The sequence below is a fragment of the Mytilus trossulus genome, chromosome 2, assembly GCF_036588685.1.
Source record: "Mytilus trossulus isolate FHL-02 chromosome 2, PNRI_Mtr1.1.1.hap1, whole genome shotgun sequence".
NCBI lineage: Eukaryota > Metazoa > Mollusca > Bivalvia > Mytilida > Mytilidae > Mytilus > Mytilus trossulus.
In genome coordinates this window covers 25,072,856-25,097,520 of record NC_086374.1, presented here as the reverse complement: position 1 = coordinate 25,097,520, position 24,665 = coordinate 25,072,856, and the positions used below count along the sequence as shown (strand labels likewise).

The window sequence follows — 24,665 nt, the reverse complement described above, 5'->3', positions numbered from 1 at the left end:
AAATTTTCAGATGAATCGGTCAATCGGTTGTTGGGTTGCTGCCCCTGAATTGGTAATTTTGAGGAAATTTTGCTGTTTTTGGTTATTATCTTGAATATTATTATAGATAGAGATAAATTGTAAACAGCAATAATGTTCAGCAAAGTAAGATCTACAAATAAGTCAACATGACCAAAATGGTCAGTTGACCCCTTTAGGAGTTATTGCCCTTTATAGTCAATCTTTAACCATTTTTCATAAATCTAAGTAATCTTTTACAAAATCTCCACTGAAACTACTAGGCCACAATCATCTTTGGGGTATCTAGTTTGAAAAATGTGTCCGATGACCTTGCCATTCAACCAAGATGGCCGCCACGGCTAAAAATAGAACATAGGGGTAAAATGCAGTTTTTTGCTTATAACTATGAAACCAAAGCATCTAGAGCAAATCTGACAAGAAGTTAAATTGTTAATCAAGTCAATATCTATCTGCCCTGAATTTTTCAGATGAATTGGACAACTGGTTGTTGGGTTGCTGCCCTCCAATTGGTAATTTTTAAAGAAATTTTGCCGTTTTTGGTTATCTTGAATACTATTATAGATAGCGATAAACTGTAAACAGCAATAATGTTCAGCAAAGTAAGATCTACAAATAAGTCAACATGACCTAAATGGTCAATTGACCCCTTAAGGAGTATTGCCCTTTATAGTCAATTTTTAACAATTTTCATTAATTTGGTAAATTTATGTAAATTTTTACCAAATATAGTTCTCTGTTACTAATGGGCAAAGTTCATGATAGATATAATTGTAAGAAGCAAAATTGTTCAGTAAAGTAAGAACTTCAAACACATCACCATCACCAAAATACAATTTTGTCATGAATCCATTTGTGTCCTTTGTTTAATATGCACATAGACCAAGGTGAGCGACACAGGCTCTTTAGAGCCTCTAGTTCAACTGATTTTTATAGTTCGTTCTTATGTTGTACTGTTATACACCTGTCCCAGGTTAGGGGGAGGGTTGGGATCCCGCTAACATGTTTAACCCCGCCACATTATTTATGTATGTGCCTGTCCCAAGTCAGGAGCCAGTAATTCAGTGGTTGTCGTTTGTTTATGTGTTACATATTTGTTTTTTCATACTTTTTTTACATAAATAAGGCTGTTAGTTTTCTCGCTTGAATTGTTTACATTGTCTTATCAGGGCCTTTTATAGCTGACTATATGTGGTATGGGCTTTGCTCATTGTTGAAGGCCGTTCGGTGACCTATAATTGTTAATGTTTGTGTCATTTTGGTCTTTTGTGGATAGTTGTCTCATTGGCAATCATACCACATCTTCTTTTTTATATACAAATCTGGATTAATTGATTTCTTTTGACTGAGAATTTTTTAAAAGACATCCAATATTTGTTGTAGTTTACACAGTTTTTTTTGCTGAAGTTTATGGTTTTTTTTCTGTGTAAATGTTTATTTATGTATTTTATTGTAATACATTTATTTACCCCAGTTCAAAGGCATGGTAAACTAGTAAACCATTCCAATATTAAGGATTTTTGTATTCTGAGTAATCATCTGATAAGAAAAAAGCCTTTTCAAACTAATCTTATATAATTTAATCTTATATTGTGCATGTAAAATTTCATAAAACTTTGAAATCCCACCTAATAACATTGATGGAAAAAATTTCCGAAACAAGTTTTGAAAAACTCTTTCTTCACACTGACTTGACAAATTGATATTATTTTGTTGTACACTCTTTCTTAGTTATAGCTGATCTTTATTAACTGATCATGATATATTGCATGCTGATCAGATTATCTCAGAAGAGAAGATGTTCATATAACTCTTTTTCATCCTGTTGGTAGCTGCACTGCACAGGTTTTTGTCTCTCAACTATGAAAGTTGCAATATGCGAGACATAGGTATTAGGCTTAAATTAAAATATTGTTTGTTTGCAGTTTACCGACCGACCCTTGAAAATCCTCCCGACTGTGAAAATTTTATTGCTTTAAATTTGAAGAATTTTTTTTTAATACCTCTATTGACGTGATCCGGAACTTTGGGTCCTTTCCGGAGATGATTTAAAGTCTGGGTCAATTACACATTTCAAGTTCGATTTTTCTTAGCCTCCCGTCAAGCGTTCATGTGACCATTTAATGATAAAGCACATGGAAATTGTTTACAGGTATCCATGAAGTCACGGAGGAGTACTTTATGCTAACGTCTCTTGTAAATTTTAAGATAAATAACAAACAAAAAAGTTTATTAGTACAGCACTGTATAAGTAAACTGTTTATACAGATTCAGGCACATGTAATGATGTGTGATGATATCATTGACGATGATGCAGCGGATATTCATATAAACTGACACGATAACCATTCTGTCTTAAACAAATCGGGTTCAGAATCTGTGGAGCCTGACTTTATGGAACCGATTTCAGTGGTTAAATAATTCGACAGCAGCTTGAAGTATGGCATATTTTTTACAAATCGTTGTGAAGACAACAAAGATGAAACCACTCCTCCGTGACTTAAATCTTCATGGATATCTGTAAACACGCCTGAACGGAGGAAGGGCTCATTTGAAATGTTAATGGATATAGATCATGCCAAATCAATAAGAAGCAACCCTAACTACACAAAGATGTAGAGAAAATGAATGTTTAGCTTGAAAAATAAATATACTCTCTCTATATTAAATCTATCTTCGATTGCAATGAGTATGTCTCACTCATTGCAATTATTCTCTTTCTTACAATATTAATATATATACCCAAACTGTGTGGCCTGTGTGAATTCAATTAAAACATGTCCTTAGGAGCTATGCTGCCAATTTTTTTTGTGCATTAAAAACATTTCAGTACAGACCATTTACTTTTAATGGGGTGCTATGGATTTCACCCCAAACTTTAGATTTCTTTGGTTTTCATTAAAGCCTGGCAAAAATATATCCTTATCACACATAATTAAATATTGCCAGTTAGAAATATGAACAGTCGGATGTCTTAATACTTTTTTTTCAAGTTGCCTTTTTTTTCAATTGAGGAAGATTCAATGGTTACTTTTTTTTATTAAAAATACACTCTTTAATAATTGTCTTATAAATCTAAAATATATACATTTTTCTGATGAAAATACTCTATATTCTAGTCAAGAAGCATACATGTCTGTCAGAATATATTTCTTTAAAACATTTCTAATCATAATGACATTACTTGTTTATAAGTGTTCCAGTATTTAATAATTATACCATATTTTATGTCATAAATTGGATTACGACACTATGTTAAAGTTTCGGTTTTGGTTAAAAAGTTTTTTTTATCTGAAAATGGCTGTTCATTTGATGTTGGTTTTCAGCATGTCCAGTGTTTGTTGTTTTAAAATGTTTTTTTTCTTCACAAGAAACTTGGTTTAGTGTAACTGCTTGTTTAAACTGTATTTTGGCTGATAAAATAAAATATTTTTCCTACCTACCGACCCTTCAGTCTGAAGGTAGTCGGAAAACTGCAAACAAACATATTTTTAAGGTTGGCCTTACTATCATGGATGGCATGAACTATTTGTATAAAACTTTAATCTTAATATTTCAGAAGGTAGTAGACCTGGATGTTACATACATTGTTTGCTGATACATTTTGTAACATTTTTACATCTGTCCGATGTCAATTGGCCTTAACCTCATTTTTATGGTTCAGGGACTGTTTGAAAAAAAAATATTGTCTTTTGTCATGTGAATTTTTCATTTCAATTTTATGAGATGAGTAATAGGATAACTGCATTTGGTATACATCTACATATACCTCAGACAGGGTAAACCTAACCTTGACCTCATTTCATGAATTAGTGATCAAGGTTAAAAGTTACATGATTAGGTTTGTTTCTAAGAATAGCAATAGATCAACTATATGTTGTGTATGGAATGATTGTAAGGGATACTTGTCAGTCTGGCAGGTTTCATCTGACATTGACCTCATTTTCATGGTTGGCTGGTTATTGTGTTTTTGTCTGTTTTACAAATTCTTTAAGCATTAGGTAAACTATATTTGATGCATATAATGGTTGTAAGGTGTACATACATCTGTCTGGGAAGTATCACATAACCTTGACATCATTTTCATGGTTCATTGGTTAGTAATATGCTTTGTATTTTGTCTGTTTTTAAAATACTAAAGCAGTATGTCAATTATTTTTGGTGTATGGAATGATTGTAAGGTGAACATATATGTCAGGAAGGTATCATATGACCTTGACCTCATTTTTTTCATGGTTCATTGTCAATCTTGAGTTTTTGTGTTTTGAACTGTTTTCATTACCATAAGCAATAAGTCAACTTTATTTGGTGCATGGAAAAGTTTAAATGTGTGAATGTCTATCTTACAGGATTTATCTGACCTTGACCTCATTGTCATTGATTTAAAAAAAATGTATTTTAAGTGATCCTTGTAGTACATGTAAACTGATTGTAATTCAGACACTCAACTTAAAATCAATGGTCAGTAAACCAGACAAGACAGTTCAGCCTGTGCATGCTCTCTTGTTAGCTCACCTGGCCCAAAGGGCCAAGTGAGTTTTTCTCATCACTTTTTGTCTGTTGGCGTTAACTTTTACAAAAAACTTCTCCTCTGAAACTACTGGGGCAAATTTAACCAAACTTGCCCACAATCATCATCTTACTAGGGGTTAAATTGTTTATCAGGTCAATAACTATGTTCTGAAATTTTCAGATGAATTGGACAACTGGTTGTTAGGTTGCTACCCTCTAATTGGTAATTTTTAAGGAAATTTTGCTGATTTTGGTTATTATCTTGAATACTATTATAGATAGAGATAAACTGTAAACAACAATAATGTTCAGCAAAGTTAGATCTAGAGTCAATTTTAAACAATTTTTATCAATTTTGGTAAGTTTTTTACAAAATAGTTTCCTCTGTAACTAAAGGGCCAAGTACAGATAGAGAAAATTGTAAGTAGCAAAAATGTTCAGTAAAGTAATATTTACAAACACATTACCATCAACAAAACAGAATTTTGTCATGAATCCATCGGTCTCCTTTGTTTAATATGCACATAGACCAAGTAGGTGAGCGACACAGGCTCTTAAGAGCCTCAGCCCTCTAGTTTATTACGTGTTAAAATTTTTGAAGTAGAGTGTAAATGGGTAAAGGGAAGATTTGTGGGAAGAAAATCTGTTTTACCTCCCACCACATCAAATCTGGTTATCCAGACCATGTGTTCTTTGTTGTTTGTCTTTTATTGTACACATGGTGGGGGTGGGGGTTGTATTGTACGACCCATTATGTTTTGTGTTTCCTGATATACTGTTACATATTTACAAGTCAAAATATTGACGAATAAAGATGAAAAGACAACAGTCTGCAAAACCTTCTTAGAAAACCTCAATTTATAAACAGAGTTCTGATTGTGTATGTCCATTCAATTGTGATCTCTTATAAATAGGTTTCACCATAGTTTCCAAGAAACAGAAACAAATAATCATGAGGGCACTGACTAAGAGTAGTAGGTCAAATATATTTTATGTTCATTATTTAAGTTCATTATTGTAAAATTATATGTTCATCTGCTTTGTAATATATGACCTTGACCGTGTTTTCACTGGTTTGTTTAAAAATGACAAATTCTATCTTTATGCATCTTCAGATGAGGGTATGTGATAATAGATGTAGAAAACAGTACTTATATAAATGTGTAGTAATCTGTAGAAATATAACTATGTGCCGTCTTTTTCCATATTTGTTCCATATGAAGTGCAAAAATGGTTGACTGCATTCTAACTGCTTCAACAAATTTAGTGTGACTATTGGATTACCCTTGTCATCCATGTTACTGCATGTTCCTCTGCATGTTAACACATATATCTAAGGAAATATAATAATATTCCATATTGTAGCAAAGAGTTATATGTAAACCTTGAAGGACATTTTAGTTTACTGCAAAAAGTTTCAATAGTGAAATGATAGAGGTCAAAGTATATCAAAATTCATCTAAGGTACAATTGGTATAAGTTATAAGATCAATTTAACTTGCTTTTCATTGAGAAAAGCAGCTTCCCTATCCTATTAAAAAAGAAGCTCATGAATTTTGTTTGAATTTAAGTTAATGTCTTTGGGATTACAAAATGTAAAAGAATGGACCTTTTTGAATTATTTTTATGCTTTGAAGATTATGTCATTTGTATATCAATAAGGAGATGTGATTTAATTGCTAATGAGACAACTATCCTCAAAACATCAAATGAAGTGGATGTTTGCAATTATAGGTAACTGTACAGCCTTCAACAATGAGTAAAACCCTTACCTTAAAGTCGGCTATAGAAATTTGATAGAAGTTCCTTTCTTGAGAAGCAGAAGATATTGATAAGAAAAAAACAACAGTCAAGTAAAAATGAATGGTTTTGATTTATTTGTTTTTCTTTGGTTAGAACTGAATTCTAAGTCTTCAATTATGTGTTTGTACTTTCAATAGGATTTTTAAAATATATTGTGAAGTCGTGTCTAAAAAAAATGCCCATCATTGATGTTAAACTGAGTATAGATATTCTTGTTTTTAATCTTTAATATTTTAATTAGGTTATTTCTTTGTCCAATATTACTGTTGAGCTACACACCTTTATACCCTAGCTACCTGCTCACCAATATAAAACAAGTTGCTGATTGTTAATTCGATAAGCATTCAACATATTGTAATGTAGAATAGTTTTGTAAAGCATCTAATACTAAATTGTCATGAAGTCTATTAAAGGAGACGTGACATGATTATTTTTTTTCTGGGAATAAATCAATAATTATTAGTCTTTAAGGCATGATTTATGTAATTTAGTTGGTCAAAACCTGATCAATCAGTAGATTTTAGGTCATAGAATTCAACTTGGATTTAGTGAGGTTTTGAAAAAAAATGACCCAAACCAAACTTGTAATATTGTGTAAATTGATATGATAGGTCTACAACAAACTACTAAAATCTGTCTCTCAACAATATCATTGTCCTTATTATTGATAGAATTGACAAGGTAAAACATAAAATAAAAGATAAATTTCAGTCTTTTCAATAATCAGGTCGATAATTGCATTTTATGGAAATTTAATTCTGATTATGCCAACTTAATTATCTAATATATTGATTTTCAATATAGATATTGCAGCAAATGCCATTAAAAAAGTACTGAATACAGCCTAATAACAGGTCCATTAATTTGTGCATGTTAAATAATTATCTAAAATATACATGATCATTGATGTGTGCATCATTGTTTAGTTTTCAAGGTTGATAGATTCTTCTTATTGTACATTGGAAGTACAGCACTAAGACACAGAAAGATAACTGTCTTTATCATATATATTTTGCATATCAATTATTTCATAATTAAAGTTTCAGCATCAAGTTCTACTGGTTTGACATAATTTTTTTTTTTATTAAATCAATGCTTGACGTACTTAGGGATGTTTTAAACTTTCTGTTAGAAGGCTAGATGTCTGATTGAGAAGTTTGCCAAGTTATCACCAATGCTTTTCTTAATATCAAATATGTCTTCACAAATGTTAATAAAGGACTATGTTATTTGGCACAATCCTTAATTTAGTTTTAGATTTAAGAAATGTCCACTTTGACATTATATACATGCCAAAATCTTATGTCTTTAATATGATTTCTTTATGGCTTAGCTTCAAATTTGTTGAATACAAATATTATAATTTTGCAGTTTTGTACTTGCTTAGGTAAAGGTCAGTTACCCATTTCATTGGCCTTCATCTCAGCTTTGGTCTATACAGCAGGTGCTGCATTGATTTGTTAAAGCATCTTACTTTGCTCAATCCTGAATCCTAGATATTTTTCATGTGCATTATATTGTTATTTGATGATTTATCTGAATTAATAGTGTCTTAACTAAGCTACATTGGTATTCAGCTCAACTTTAGACCAAAAACAACAAATGTTGGACCAATACGCTGTATTAATCTTAAGCTCAACCTAGGGCAAAAAAAACTGCAAATTGTGGAGCAATAAGTTGCTTTGGTCTTAAGCTCAACATTGGTTCATTATATAAACAGCAAATTTGGACCAATAATTTACTTTGCCTTCAGGCCACACTTAAAAATATTTTGGTTTGCCCAAACCCTACCCAAAGTTGAGACAGTGGGTAGGTAGGCAGGCATTTTCTTTTTCCAATTGGGTTCAATTTAAGGGTCAGGAAGCTTCAAGAAAATCAAAGTTGATAGAAGATCTTTATTGTAACATTATGTCAGTTATAAGACTTTAAATTCATTGTATGTTGTTATAAGTGAAGGAGAAATTCAATATTTTTACAGTTGCCTCATTTTTTCTTAAATAATATATGTTCTGTAATGTGTAAAATTAGAATAAAAAGTATTAACATTTTGTTTTACAGAAGAAGTAATGCTCAATGAAGAACGAACAACAGATGAAGATAAATTAAAAATAATGGAAGGTAGCAAATATTTATAAAACATTTTACTCTTATTTAACTTTACAGCATTATTAACATTAATATTGTTTCAGTAAACAATATATAGTAAGTGAATGATTGATTGATTTTTACAAAAATTCTAATGTCAGCGATTCTTCTTTATGACATTTTTTGCACTTTTGAAAATGAAAAACGTGATTTCTGCATTGCAATCTGATGATCTATGGCTAGTTTTGAACTTGAATATTTTGGAATCATTTATTAATATTTTCAACTTATTACTTTAACAAAATAAATTAGTCTGAAAAAGTCAGACTGCTCAAATTGACAAGGTAAGGCATTACTTTATGATAGAATCTCAGCACTTGATGAAACATTTATCTCCTCTAAGAGATACCATTGCTTACAATAGTTGCATACAGTACAGTTTTGTATTTCAGCGAGACGACGAGCTGCAGCAAAGAAAGTACGACAGTTAAAAGAAGGAACAGATGGTAGTGATGAAAATAATGATGATAATGACGATGATTTATTAGCAGATATGAATATGCGTAAGATCATTTACTGTAAACACAATGTAAAACAGTCTAACCTTAAACAAACATACACTTAGATCATGCCTGAGAGAGATTTGGGAATGACATTAAGGTTTAAGATTTTGCTTACCAAGAGAGGTAAAAAAAGAGGCAGTTCTAAAAAAAAGTTATAGTAATTGTGCATGATGAATGAATCTAGTAAATGTTCTTACTGACAGAATAGAAATGATGTCATTTTAAAAGTAATATTTAAAATTGGAGCTATCTTCCTTTTTCCATAATCGTGGTAGAATCAACAACAATAATATATTCATAGTATTGCTTTCTAATTCTTAATACAATGCAATGTTTAGTTCTCACTGAAAAATGAATGCCTTCTTGAACTTTCAGTGCTCACATGTACTTGGGTAAAATCATCTATCTTTTCATAGCACTTTTTTCTCTGCAACTTCAGGGGACAGTTTTTTGTATGGCATCAATGATTATCTTGTTATGATATAATTTGTGACTTATTTTCTGTCTTATTAAGCCAGTGCATAATAAGTGTACATTTGCTTATAGTACATCTCTTTTCTGTTGCAGGAAATGGTTATGGTAGAAATTATTCAGGTCGTTGTGCCTCGTTTTGGCAAGCAGAGAAAAAATTTAAGTAAGTTTTTTAAAGCTTTTTCAGTTACAAATATTTTTGATAATAGGAAAATCCTGTTTTGTATCATTGAGGTTGCTTATTGGGAGCCATAATTATAAGGTATTATGAAATATCTAGCTTTGGGTATTGCAGGGTTGGCTTTCTATCACAATTGTTAACAACAAACAAATTACAAGTACATGTTTTTGCTTCTAAATAATTATAAGGATTATAGAAACAATGGTAATATTCTTTTTTACTTGAGATCACAACCCTGCTACACTGCTTTTGAAACATTGAAAAAATCCTTTCAACTTTGCACAAATTTATATGTAATATTATGTAATATATGTAATAATTTGTGTCAATATGAATTCTTGTTTACTAACTTAATTGACAAATTACTAACCTAATACATGTAATATGAATTAGATTGCCCTCAATATACTGTCTTTTTTGTAGAAAACATTGATCAAAATAGGTTACAAAGTTACTATTGAATGATGTATTTATTACACTTAAAATTAGAGGTCAAACTGGTTACACTACACAAATGGCCCATTTACCTTCCTTAACTTTAATGTTTGAGTGTCTAAGAGATTTCAATGTCATGACATGTGCCTTAAGAGATATCTAATGGCTTTAAAATATATACAGAATTTTGTTGGATGTTAAATAAACAACAATCAGTCAATCAAAATATATGGAGACTTTCTACAATATATGGTGGTGTTGACATCTGCTCTCTTTTTCCCCATTGCTATAACTATGGTAATACTTCAAAACATGTTGTAAATGAGCCAGATTGTTGTGCAATCCGCTGGCATTCATTCAGTTATTAACTTTTCAAGTATGTAAATTATTGATTCTGTGAAGAGAATCTCATTCAGTTGTAAATATCTAGCAGCCTTTCCTGTTGTTTATATTGCAACTGTCTGTATCATAATATTTCCTTTCTTATACATACGGTAACATTATGCCATGAAGGCAGTGTATCACTATTCTTAAAGGAATATTCTACACTTTTGGAATGAAGATGACCGTGTATCTTTGTTGTTTCAATATATCATTACTGAATTACTATGAAATAATAAAATATTTGCTTGTTAACCCTTCTCCCCTTTGAATAACTGGTATATATTAAAAAGTTTGAATATTGAGAATGAATCTTTGTATCAAAATATTACTCATTGAATTATAAATGAACACCAGATGGCAAAAAAATAGATTTTAAAGAGGAATTTATTCCAGAATTTTAAAGTAATTGTTGAAATTTTTATATATATTTGTTATATTAATAACTTTTTGTTCCTGTTTGAAATAACATCAATTTCATCAGTGCCAATCTTTGCAGATCCAAAAATGATAGATATCGGTGAATACTTATTTTATAATTATTAGATGCATGAATTTGTTATGACGTTAAACAAATTTAATAAGTTTTGAAGAAAATGTCTGACCTGGCAGATATAATGTTTACTTTTTCCTTTAACACAAGTTTTGTCACATGCTTATTCACTTATGAATGCAGTTGTATTATCCATCACAAGACAGACCCCATGTTTACATTCATTAGTGTAAATATCAATATATGTTAATACTATAGAATCTTTATTCATTTCATATATTCATAAAAGCATGAAAAGAAGAGTTTTTTTTATCTCACTGTCACCAGAATATATCTTTTTAAATAGTCATAGTTTATTGTTTCTAGCTGGTAGGTGATTATTTCAGGAGGTCAAGAGACCTCTAGTATAAATTGCTGAATAAGAGATAAGAGTGTAGAATGTAATGATTTACCATTGTCCATCAAATTTTCTATCACTTTTTATGACCAAAAAATGTCAGTCAGTGCATCTGACACGATGCTTTGCCTTGATTAGGTTATTTTTCTCAAATACCACAAACAACAACTTTCTATATTGCTTTTAAATTCCTTTACCATGTGACTAAGATCTGACTTTAACCTAAAACTTTACCATGTGGCTAAGATCTGACTTTGACCTAAAACTTTACCATGTGGCTATGATCTGACTTTAACCTAAAACTTGTTTTGTTGATTACATGTTTATCATTGAAAGAATTGCCAATACTGGTAATTTATATATACATGTATATAAAAAAGACATATGTTGTTTTTGTCAATCATTTCTCTGAAAAATATTCTTAATAAAAAGCTTTGTTGAGGTTATTGTAAAATGTCCATTATCACAAACTTTGCTTATATTGCTCTGAATAGAGAATGAAATATCCATATTACTAAGATAATTATAGATTATCGTTGATCATCTCAACGAGATTGATTTTCTCGCTTGAGCTGGTACAGCGAAAGTGAGAAAAGCAATCGAGTTGAGATGACCAATGATAATCTATTTATCGCTATTTTACCTATGACGACGTTGTCAATTTCATCACGTTCGTGTCAATTTCGTTAGCAAAGCCACGTGGCCTCCTTAGTTTCTAGTGATAATTATTCCATCTCAAGCGAGTAGCATGATATGAAAATTATCACAAAAATAGATCAAACGAAAAATGCACAAAATAGCGATAATACAGCTTCTTTAAATTACACACTCATATCTTATAACAACATTCTGAAAAAAATAATTCTGTAATGCATGAATTATTTTGAATTTCAAATATGACTTTTTGTCTGGTTTCAGATTTCTTCATGATTTCAATCCTGCTTCAAATTACTGTTTGAAAAGACAAGTTCCTTAACTTGCACACAATTGAAAATCATCATTATGACTATAGATGTTTATTTCAGATTCTCTGTGTTGCTGACAGATCATCCACTCTAATAGGATTACTATTGCATAATGTGCTTATTGCATTGCTCTACCATCATCTTATTTCTCTATGATATAATAAACCTATATATAGCTAGTAACACCTAATATGTAATGATATTTACGGTACCAATTTGTCTGCACCAAGAAAAAAGATTATATTTATAAATAGAGTTATATATTATTTTTATCTTTTCAGAGTCACTGTTCGTCGTCTTGTAAAAAGTCAATTTTTTTACTGGCTAGTTATAGTATTAGTACTTCTGAACACAGTTTGTGTGGCATCAGAACATTATGGCCAACCGTTGTGGCATACACAGTTTCTATGTAAGTATACTGTGGATTCAGTTATTTTCATGGGTATCATTTTTTGTGGATTGAGGAACACTTGTAATTTTTTTTAATACCCCCCCGGTATTTAAATTTGTGGTTCATCTGTACCCACAAAACCCACTAAAAATTGTTATTCATAGAAAAATAATGAAGTCACAGTTAAATAGATCAGACAGATCATTGAATTTATTATTAGAGAACAGAAAATCTTTTCAATTTTGCCTGATCTGAGAAAAAAAAAAGTTTAATGTACATGCCTTGATTTATTGAAATAGATTTCCAAATAAACATTTATTGAAGTTTGATCCATCAGAATAAAAGAAACATTCCCCTAGAGCAAGACATTATTTTTTTCCAAGAAATTCTAACTTGGTTGACACGAAGAAGAGAGAGAGGCTTTGAAATTGAAACAGAAAGATGTTAACATTTCTTTGAAGTCAATGTTGATTGAAAAAAGCACAATAGAAGCTGATTTTGATATAGTGTTGTATTGAGGTCAGTTAACTTGATCTCTGCATGTTTCAAGGTTATGTTTCTATATTCGGTAGATAGTCTTACGGGGACAGGTGGCCAGACATTAAATCTCACGGTGTTCATTCATCATAAGCATGTTTAGTAAATGTTTTTATATCAGATTTATATGCAATATAAGAAGTCTGTAAGTTTAAGCAGTATACAATTAGTCATCAGATTATAAAATATACAGTTTCATTGACTTCATGTGGTTCTCAGCTAGTCTAGTCAATATCAATGTTTCAATAAATAGATTGAACCAAACCTTCCAAATGACATCGTTTGTTTGAATCATGGTTGGAATAAAAGATAATAATGCAAACAGTATTTTTTATTCAAAATTGATTTTATTAAAACTATTATTGTGAGTTAATACCAGCATAGATAATGTAAACTGATATCCTTAAAATTGCATAAATTGAACATTTAACAAAAATACAGGTGCTTTGTATTGTACCATTTACTTTCATTGGTGCCAAGTTACAGTGCACCACAAAAAAAAACCTGTTTCTTTATCCAGATTTTTGAAAGAATTATTTGGTTATTGATTTGGGGATGTATGGTGGGTGGTCCAAATCAGTGTCCAAAATTAAACTTTGTTTGAAATCAACAAACAATGACTTTATTGGGTTCTTTGGAATGCTGAATCTAAATATGTATTTATTTGAGATTTGGGATTTTTGGGCTCCTTCATGAAATGTGTCCACATTGAGGTCAAAATGATTGTAAATTAAACTTTTGTTTAATTTCATTAAAATATGAATTCTTCTGGATTGTTCTTTGATAATCTGACAAAATACTAGCATTGCACTTAGAATTTTGATATTTGAACATAAAAGGTACAGGTCCAATTTCAAATTATTCAGTACTTTGACCCCTTCATTTTGTGTCACAAACCTATGCTGTATCAAATATTCAATCACAATTCAAATTCAGAGCTGTTTTAAGCTTAAATGTTGTGTATATACTTGCTCAACTGTTTAAAGTGGTTAGATCTCTACAGGAAAATCTGGTATGCTGTCATTCTGACAGCCTCTTGTTTTAATAATGAAATACTGCATTTTCAAAAATTAGTGCAAAGGTAATGCACCCAAAGATACACATACTGAGGACATCTACAAAATGTATAAGAAATGCATGACTTTGACTTGTCACTTTATATATATCTGCTGTATGTTTATGACTATGTGATTTATCTTTACAGATATTATGGAGTTTGTGTTCCTTGGTTTATTTTTGTTTGAGATGTTAGTGAAGATGTATGGTCTAGGAGTAAGAATGTATTTCCAGTCTTCTTTTAATATATTTGATTGTGTGGTAAGTTCTTGTTAGAATCAAGTAAACTCAAGAAAGCAGTACTTTAAAAAAAATGTTAAGAATTCTTAATAAATTATGAATAGAGTGGGGCGCCCATATTCGCCGGGGACACAATTTCGCCATTTTATGATTTTGAGGTGTAAAAACTTCAAAGGATGGCTGAAATGGAAGACATATACTGGTAAATGATATTATATAACAAATATGATTATTTTTTAAAACTGAGACAAAATTGCGGCACCTACTGAAAAGGACCGAAAAATGGACAACGATTTTCGGCCAATTTTCTGAGAAAAAAAACATGAATTCAAAGAAGTATTTCTAAGTAATTCTTTGACTGAATGCCCTAAATTTCAGTTCTGAACACCTTTGAAATGTCTGCTATTCATCTAGAATGAAATTGATTTGAACAATGTTGTTTAAAGCTGCTGTAATTTGGTTTTAAATAGATTTGTAAAAATGGCGAATATGTGTCCCCCATTGACAAAAAAATCAGGTAATTTCAAACACCCTTTAACCTAACTTTTCAGATGATTATATTCCAACAATTACGTTTTCAAGCTGAAGAATATTTTACATTTGAAGTTATCTTCATATAGAAATATCAGTATACTTCAAAAAACATTTAGACTTGAACATAAACTGTAGAAAACATGAAAAGATGTGGCGAAAATGAGCACCCCACTCGAGCCATTAGAAAATGACTGCCTTATCTTTTATAGTATTTTAAAGGTAGAGTGAAACACATGAGAGTCAAGTCACCTGATACACGGATAAATTTTATTGAAATATTGCAAAAATCTAAAAATGGACCTTGGTTCATACAATTTTTCTTCCAAGATGGCATTTTGACAGATCCCCACAAAAAAAAAAAAAAAGAATCTTGAAAAAATTCTTGAAGTATTAAGAAAATTTTAGAATTTACTTCTGATGATGATTATATCAATGTAATTCCTTGCAGGGAGGTATGATCCTTGATGTAAAATTGTGTTAATTATAAATGTGATTTGAATTGTAGGTTATTGTTGGAAGTATAGTAGAGGTATTATGGTCAGAATACAAGGATGGTGATTCTTTTGGTATCAGTACACTCAGAGCTCTACGCTTACTGAGAATATTCAAAGTTACCAGGTCAGTTACATACTCTTTTAAGCCAAAAAAAATAATTTGGGATACTCTTAATTACATTACTTAGCAAAAAAAACAAATCAGGATATATAACTGTTTTTAAAAGTTTTTTGTTTTACAAAATGGATAGATATAAGAAGATGTGGTATGAGTGCTAATGAGACAACTTATTATGGGTCAAAGTAAGGTCTTCAACAGTGCTATACAGAGAATAGTGTCTTTTTTTTATTATGAATTTCTTTACATTAGACTAAGAATATAAACGTATTTATGTTGAATAGTTAGAATTATGTATATTTTATGCTGATAGACAAAATATCTCATATTCATTGTGTACTGTTAAAATGATTTATGAAAAACTTACCATTGTCATTAGCCTCTACCAGTTTATTTGATATAAGCATTTAGCTATAGCTTGTCCAGTGAGAAATATTAGACTAGATAACACTACATTACAGCTGCCTCATGTAATTTATTCTTCTTTATTTCAGATACTGGTCTAATTTACGAAACCTGGTGGTCTCTTTACTTAGTAGTATGCGGTCTATTGTTAGTTTGCTGTTTTTGTTGTTTCTTTTTATACTTATATTTGCCCTTCTTGGTATGCAGCTATTTGGAGGAGAGTAAGTATAAAGATTTATTTACTACAAATTCAGAAATTATTGGGATGTTTTTATTATTGCAAAATATGCTACAGGGTTATTATTGCAAAAATTTAAACTTTCTCAATTTTCCAAAAATAAAATTTGCAGATTTGTCTTAAATGACAAAATACCAATAATAGTTGCATGCAATAAATTCTGAATTTACAGTATTTCATTTATGACATAATATTTATGTAAAAATAAGGAGATGTGTTATGATGACCAATGAGACAACTATCCACCAGAGTCTAAATAATGTGGATGTAAGCAATTATAGGTCACCATATAGCCTTCAACAATGAGCAAAACCCATAACATATAGGCCTTGGTCAATGAGCTAAACCCTTATCATATATATATGCTGTAGAAGGTCCTGATGTAACAAAGTGAGAAACAATTTAAACAAGTAACCCAACAACCTGATTTATAACAACACAATAAACCAAAAACAAATATGGCAGACAACAACCAAGTACAGCCACTGAACAACAGACTTCTGACTTTGGCCAGGCACATTAAGAATGAGACTGAGTAAGTAACAGAGTTACATATGTTTGAAAATTTACTTTGATACCAACTAGTTAAAATTGATTTAAATAGACAGTTTATTTGAGAATGAACCTATGTATCATCACATTGTCAGCAGACTGTTTCTATGGCCTAATAAATACAAACCAACAGATACTAATCTTGATTTTGCTAAAAACTATAAATCCACAAAGATTGCAACCTCCTAACTGTGTTTTGATGTTTTTGTTAAATTCTTCCATAACTAATTTTATATATTTTTTAGGATGAATTTCCCTGAAGGAAGACCTGCAGCACATTTTGATACATTCCCCATAGCTTTATTAACAGTGTTTCAGGTATAGCATTTTGATACATTCCCTATATCTTTATAAACAGTGTTTCAGGTATAAACATTTTAATACATTCCCTATATCTTTATTACAAGTGTTTTATGTATAAACTTTATACAACTTTTTGAGACTATAAAAATAGAAATAAAGAGATGTGGTATGATTGTCGATGAGAGAGCTATGCAGTTTAGACCAAAATTAACTATAGGTCCCCGTTAGCCTTTGGATAGTGAACCAAATCCATACTATACAGTTAAATATCAAAATATACTGTGTAAATCTTGTCTTGATTCATCTGTTCCCTTTTAAGTCAATCACAATGGATTGTGTCGTCCTCATTAAGATGGATTACTTTGACTGCCAGTCAGTTTGGTTGCTAAAGCTATTAATACATAAAAGGCTTGCATTATTAAAATGTTACCAACAAAACTGTTTTTAATGTTCATTACATACTTCACCAATCTAATTAAGATTAATAACAATTGATCTTCAATTAAAGCTGATTGGAATCTATTGCAGTGGACCTAAATATTTTAAGCATGAACAGAGTCTTAATTTATATGAACATTTCTCGGACATGTACCAATACACCTTATTGCTATTTGTCTGCAATTACTGCACATCACAAAGGTTTACATGAAATTTTGACATCAATGCACAAAGTGATAAAAAGTTGTATTTTATTTAATGGCCTGCTACACACTGCAAAGACAATGCTTCAACCTCTTTTCTTAAAAAAATGAATCATTACTGTCTGAATTTCTTATCAATAACAAATTGATGTTTCATCAACTTGGTAAAAATAGAAAATGTCTGATGACGGAAGCGACTGAAAGCGAGTATCATAAACAACAGGGCGACTTGTTTTCGCTTTTGGGGGTCGGGGAATGCGACTTTTTTGCCCAAGTGGCCTGGTAGCTTGAGCCCTGATCATAATACAAAATATCTGATGTCACTTTGGAAAATTGATTGTTGTATGATGTCAATAGTTCAATCGGGACAAACCTATGTTCTTTTCTTTACAGATATTGACTGGAGAAGATTGGAATGAAGTGATGTACAATGGTATAAGATCCAGGGGTGGAATTCAGGGTTATGGAATGTTATACTCAACATACTTTATAGTTCTAGTATTGTTTGGTAACTGTATCCTTAACACAAAATGAGAAATGTCTGCTAAAGCCTCATCCTATAGGGAAAAGTTCTTTAAATGGTGTTGATGATCTAGATAAGAAATATAACAATACTAGTGACATCACAATTCATATATTTAAAATTCAATGTTTTATCAAAATAAGGAGATGTGAATGATTGCCAATGAGACAACTATCCACCATAGTTAAAATAAAGTGAATGTTAGCACTTATAGGCAACCATACTGCCTTCAAAAATGAGAAAAACATTTTATGTAGACATGTTTTTCATTCTTTAAGTTGCAGTGTAAAGATATTTAACTTCCTTAACCATAACCCAGACACCCTTCTTAATGTATTCTTGGCTATTGCGGTGGATAACTTAGCCAATGCTCAAGAACTGACGGCTGCTGAAGAGGACGAGGAGGATGCTAAAGCTATGGTATGATGATGGAATTCAATTTGGCAGTAGTCATACCATATATAGTCTCATTTTCACTTAAGAAAATCCGTTAAATACACGTAGCTCCATAGGCAAAAGAATTGTGTTGATTTTGTCATTAGCTATTATATGATTTGTTTGAATGAAGTTTAAATTAGTAACTATCCTGTGATCATCTTATTCATAACAATTTTTATTCCTATCATTATGAGAGCATTCGATATTGTTCAACTAAGATAAGGGGACAACCATTTGATTTTCTGGATAGGGCCAGGAGTATTTAAAAATGAATATTTGTCCCTGTGAAGATCTGATTTTTTTTTCTCTTGGTCCAATGCATCATGAAATTTATAGATACAAAAGGAAAAATTGACTGAAATAAAAATGAGCATACACAGCAAAAGATAAAAATAAATAGTTAATTAGCATAATCCTCCTGGCCGTACCTCCCCCACAGAATATCAAATGGTTGTCCCCTGCATGGATAGTAGACATTTTATATGGATACAAACAGCCTGAGTTGCACATGTACCTTTCCTGTTAAAGATGTCCCTGTAAATACTTTTGCAATTTTGTGTTAAATAGGCGTCCAGGCATATGGCATGGAATAAGAAAGGTGCCCCTAGACTGCTGAAAAGGATAGCCTCGATTAGAAATGTGAGATCTGGGATAAAGGGTATCCCTCAGCCATATAACCTCCCATTTAATTTTAAATGGAAATTAAGGCCTTACCTACATTTATCTTCATAGAAATTTATATATCTTGCAAAAAGATGACCAAAATTTGCCATCAATAAATTTGTTTTGGCTTCATCCATGCATACTTCAGTTTACATTGCAATTTTATTTTTTGTATGTATATGATTGCTATTTTTTGCTTACATTTTGAACAGTTTGCTATTTATTGATTTATTGCTTTTAATTTGTTGCTTTTGAAATAATTTGAACAAGTCATGTGTGATTGATCTGCTACATGCATGAGTTTACTGAGAATCCTCTGATTCTTTATATATATCATATTTTTATCTGCTTTGAAACTAAAGAGCGACATTGAATCAAGCTTTCATGAAATAATGTATTTAAAGCTTGTATGAAATCCCTAAAATGAAAAAAAAAACCTACACATTCCTGCAAGAGGCTGTGTTTAATCTGATTGGTCAGTTTCCAAATATCTGCAATTAACTAAAGAAACCTAAACAAACTGAATGGAGACATTCACTCTTCTTGGATTTGAAAATTATGTATACATATGTCAACAGATATCCCTAAACCTTTGATATTGTATTGTGAATTTTTGATACTTTTATCCATATTAACCTGAATGTTTTGTTTTTTATTTATATTTATATTGTCTTTTGTTCATTTGAACTGAGTTGCCTATGCATGTTCTGCTTATTTTTGTTACAGCTTAAAGAGGAAATGAAACAAGGCATTGCTGGACAATATAACGATTCATCGAAACAGAAGGTTACCTCCCTTTTCTTATCATTAATCACATCACTGGTTCTCTGTTCACTACTATTTCAGGGTAACAGTAAAATATTAATTGCATCTGAATCTTGCAAATAAGAAGAAAAAGTCAAATTTCTCTCAATTATGTATCCGGTTAAATTCTGTTAAATTTGTTTGATAGTTCACATTTAAGCCTTTATATTAATGTAGCTCTAGATTATTCACTGAGAAGAAAAATTGAATCAAAACTTCGGTATATCTAATGAAGTGATGCCTTTAAATTTGTTTAAGAATAGTTAATAACATGCAAATAGCTTCTTCTTTTATCTAAGCAAAATCAAAATCAAATTCTTCTCTTAGCAGACTAAGATTATTGCTGACATTGTTAATTAATTCCTATGTAATGTGTAGTGTTCTTTATAATACATGTTTTAAATGTTTAGAATAGTTATATTAATTATGTGGAACGAAACAGTAAATAAGTTATTTATCTAAAAACTCATGATGTTAATACCAAGTCAATGATTACTGTGGAATATCCATATAAAAGTGCCATTTATTTTTAAGAACTAAGAATATACATGTTCTCCCTCTATTTGTTTAGTATGCATGTTTGATGTGCAGTAATTGGATAATTTTGTAGTATGATGTTGTGATTAATAATATGTATAATTGTGAAAATGGAATTTATTAACCAGAAAAAACTTAATTCATTTTGAGTTATTATTGTTTTATCCAGATATTGAAACTTCAGCAGGATGAAATGTTAGCTGCAGGAAATGGAAATGGAGGGGGGATGCCAGGGATCAACATCTGTCCCCCATCTCCACAGAATAATGAGCCAGATAAAACAGGAAACTTTCCATAGTAAGTATAAATCACCTTATTCATCATAAAATAACAGCTTCAAAACATATGTTATTTTATAAGCATAGTCCAAGAAAGACAACTCTAATTATTGTTATGAGTGAAAAAATGTGTAGTTCCTTAAATTGGTCCGAGAACACAATTAATTCGTAGTGCATTTCTTTTAGAACATAAATGAAAATAAAAAAAATCCCACCTGAGCTTTCTCAAAGAAACTTTTACAGTGTGTTGTACTACTTTTGGGACAAATTATATCCAATTTATAGAAAACTTCATCGCCTCTAACTCAAAATATGGACAATTTTATGTTTAGGGCGTCTTGAAATCTTTTGACAGCTTCCGCAGTGCTCATTTTCAACCTTTTTCAGCTGGACCAAATCACTACTTTCCTTTAAAATTCTGGACCCAAATTTTTTAACAGTGTAATTTCATCCCCCTTCTTGCAATTTGAGGCATTGAACATGGAGAAATAAATTTGGAAGGGGTATAAAAATTAATGGCAAGTAACCCACTGTCAACACTAGGGACTATATTTGTGAACAACGAAAATCAAGGGACGACAATGGTGGTCTCGGACCTAATAGGGTAGAAAGAGTTGACAAATCTTAAAAAAACTTGGTATGAACAAAGTTTAATGTATTATAACACTGCTTACAAAGTTTCATGCCAATAGGATGTATATTATAGACATTAAGTTAAGTTCTATACTCATCTTTGCGTGTAAAATTTTGACGTTAAAATTGAAAAATTTCAACTATCAACATTTGGGGCTTTAAAAATTAAAATATTGCAAAAAAAATCTTTTTAAATGCCTTCATATATAACTTATCATGTACTAAAAGCAATAGAGTACTCATTTGATTTATCAGACTTGGCATAATTATTCAAAAGTCAAATTTATATGAGCCCGCGCCTAAAAATTTAGGTTTTTCAATGAAGGGGGGCCTTACATAAAGATGTAATATTTTCCAGCCATTTTAAATTTGTGAAACTTTTTGGTTATAAATAATCCTTACATATGTATTTAAAGTACTTTAAATGGAAAGAAAAATTACAAATAACATATCATATTAGTTTAAAAGGGTCTTAGGCCAAGTAAGACTGGAAAAAATTTAGGGTCAATTTAGGCCGTGCCACATATTTACATTAAAAAATGCATATTGAGGCTATAAAAAATAAAAATTTGTGTCTTTTTTATCATTTCTATACTCATGTGACATGATACAACAAATCTGAGCACAAAAAGACTCTCACAATTAACTTTTCTTACAAGCAGTATGGGCTGAAACAAAGATTTTTGCCTTTTTAGGGAAAAACTTGCATGCAATTTATTCTCAACAGGCTTATATTTAAACCACTTGCTATCCTACAGAAGAAAAGAAATATATTATGTGAAATGGAACAGGTACAATAGACATTGTAAAGTGCATTTGATACAAATTTAATGAGGTCTCTAATATGGACATCAAATTTTATATACCAAGCTCCCCACTATTGACTTCATCCAAACAAGGCGTTAGACAAGGGTCATTGATACAACACATTTTGCACATTTTATCTGAGATAAACTTCTTTTCTGTAGATTCAGAGTTCATAAATAAGTAAAAGAAGCAGATAAAGGCATAGAAACACAAATATTGACACATAAAAACCTGTCAGATAGAAAGTCAGTATGACATTTATGCATCAATATTGGAAAAGTTATAAAATGCCTATTTTGACCATAAAATGCCAAAATTGGTCATTTTTGCAGAAATTCTATAAAATAAAAGTTTAAATCCTTTAGTTTCATGCTATTTGACAAGTTGACAACATCAAATCATTTAGGGAAGTTGCCAGAGTACAATTTCTATATTTACAGATTTCACCTCTTAGGTCCGAGAACACAATTAATTCGTAGTGCATTTCTTTTAGAACATAAATGAAAATAAAAAAAATCCCACCTGCGCTTTCTCAAAGAAACTTTTACAGTGTGTTGTACTACTTTTGGGACAAATTATATCCAATTTATAGAAAACTTCATCGCCTCTAACTCAAAATATGGACAATTTTATGTTTAGGGCGTCTTGAAATCTTTTGACAGCTTCCGCAGTGCTCATTTTCAACCTTTTTCAGCTGGACCAAATCACTACTTTCCTTTAAAATTCTGGACCCAAATTTTTTAACAGTGTAATTACATCCCCCTTCTTGCAATTTGAGGCATTGAACATGGAGAAATAAATTTGGAAGGGGTATAAAAATTAATGGCAAGTAACCCACTGTCAACACTAGGGACTATATTTGTGAACAACGAAAATCAAGGGACGACAATGGTGGTCTCGGACCAATTGATGTTTATGTAAACTGTAAATTTTTGAACAAATATTTTCAAGGATAATATTTAAACTGGAATTTTGAATGACATATTCATGACTTGGTACAGGTACAAACAAAAGTAATGAGTTTTCACGTCCTCTTTAGAATATGTGCACCTGGGAAAAATGTTTAATATGGACAGCACATACATGTATACAAATATAAGTAAAAGGTTTAAGTCACATTTAGAACAATGTTAATATGTAAATGCATTTGTTGGTCCCTTGTTGCTAAGCGAAGTATTAGATATTCAAATTCCGATGGCTGTCTGACATATGTCAAAAGTTATCAATGTATCAATATGATGGCGGAGTTGCACAAATAAGACTGATTGATGATGTTGTGGGGGAGTTAAACCCCTGGGAAGGTTAAATGATAATGAAAATCAATGTTGTAAGCACTAGATAATCTCATTTTCTCGTTGGAGTGTAATTAAATTTTTATTTAAGGTTTAATTCTGCAATAAATCACCATTAGATTATTTATTAGAAAGTTATCCCCCTTGGAAATTAGACTGTTATAGGAAACGACAATGTAAACACTCTGACATCTACATTTCTCATCAGTGTTTAATGATTTATATGTCAAATGTTGGAAAGTTAAAAATATTATCACAGATTATAAAATTTTGAGGTATATGCCCTTTGGAAATAAAAAGTTAAATCACAAAAATACTGAACACTGAGGAAAATTCAAAACGGAAAGTCCCTTATCAAATGGCTAAATCGAAAGCTCAAACACATCAAAAGAATGGATATAATATTGAAAATCAACTTGATAGTTGCTCTTTCACCTAAAAATATAAGTTATCAAATACTTTTTTGTGAAAGTTATGCCCCTTGGAAATGTAGGTGAATTGAAAATTTACTTTGTTGTCCATCTGAGGTTAAAGTGAGTGGAACAGGTACATTAGATCCTTATACTTTGTATTGGCCATAGGTTACACTTTCTTTATCTTTGTTGTAGTGCTGAATATTGTTAAATTCAGAAATTATTGCGTGCATTTTTTATTGCGATTTTGTCATTTTAAACTAAAATGTGATTTTTACTTTTGCAATATTGAGAAAAATACTGTTCATTTATATAAAAAGTTATAAAATGCAAGTTTAGATTATTGCGATTATAACAAGGCTTCCAAAACAGTCATATATTCCGGACAATTGTATTATGTCCGGTAAAAGTCCGGCTGGGAAAAGCATGAAACGGTCTTTTACTTTTTAGATATCAAGGCTTTT

At 30.8% G+C, this 24,665-nt stretch overlaps 1 protein-coding gene across 3 annotated transcripts in view; it reads left to right on the top strand.

Annotated features, from left to right (window-relative positions):
- LOC134706827 (voltage-dependent calcium channel type A subunit alpha-1-like) overlaps positions 1-24,665 on the top strand; it is a 119,234-nt gene that overhangs the window by 55,200 nt on the left and 39,369 nt on the right. For all 3 annotated transcript variants that reach the window (XM_063566130.1, XM_063566131.1, XM_063566132.1), the window contains exons 13-24: positions 8,392-8,451; positions 8,871-8,981; positions 9,549-9,615; positions 12,586-12,713; positions 14,437-14,549; positions 15,568-15,680; positions 16,169-16,300; positions 17,115-17,187; positions 18,207-18,327; positions 18,656-18,756; positions 20,164-20,223; positions 20,948-21,075. In XM_063566130.1, coding sequence (XP_063422200.1) covers positions 8,392-8,451; positions 8,871-8,981; positions 9,549-9,615; positions 12,586-12,713; positions 14,437-14,549; positions 15,568-15,680; positions 16,169-16,300; positions 17,115-17,187; positions 18,207-18,327; positions 18,656-18,756; positions 20,164-20,223; positions 20,948-21,075 — 1,207 coding nt within the window. The remainder of the gene's footprint in view (positions 1-8,391; positions 8,452-8,870; positions 8,982-9,548; positions 9,616-12,585; positions 12,714-14,436; positions 14,550-15,567; positions 15,681-16,168; positions 16,301-17,114; positions 17,188-18,206; positions 18,328-18,655; positions 18,757-20,163; positions 20,224-20,947; positions 21,076-24,665) is intronic.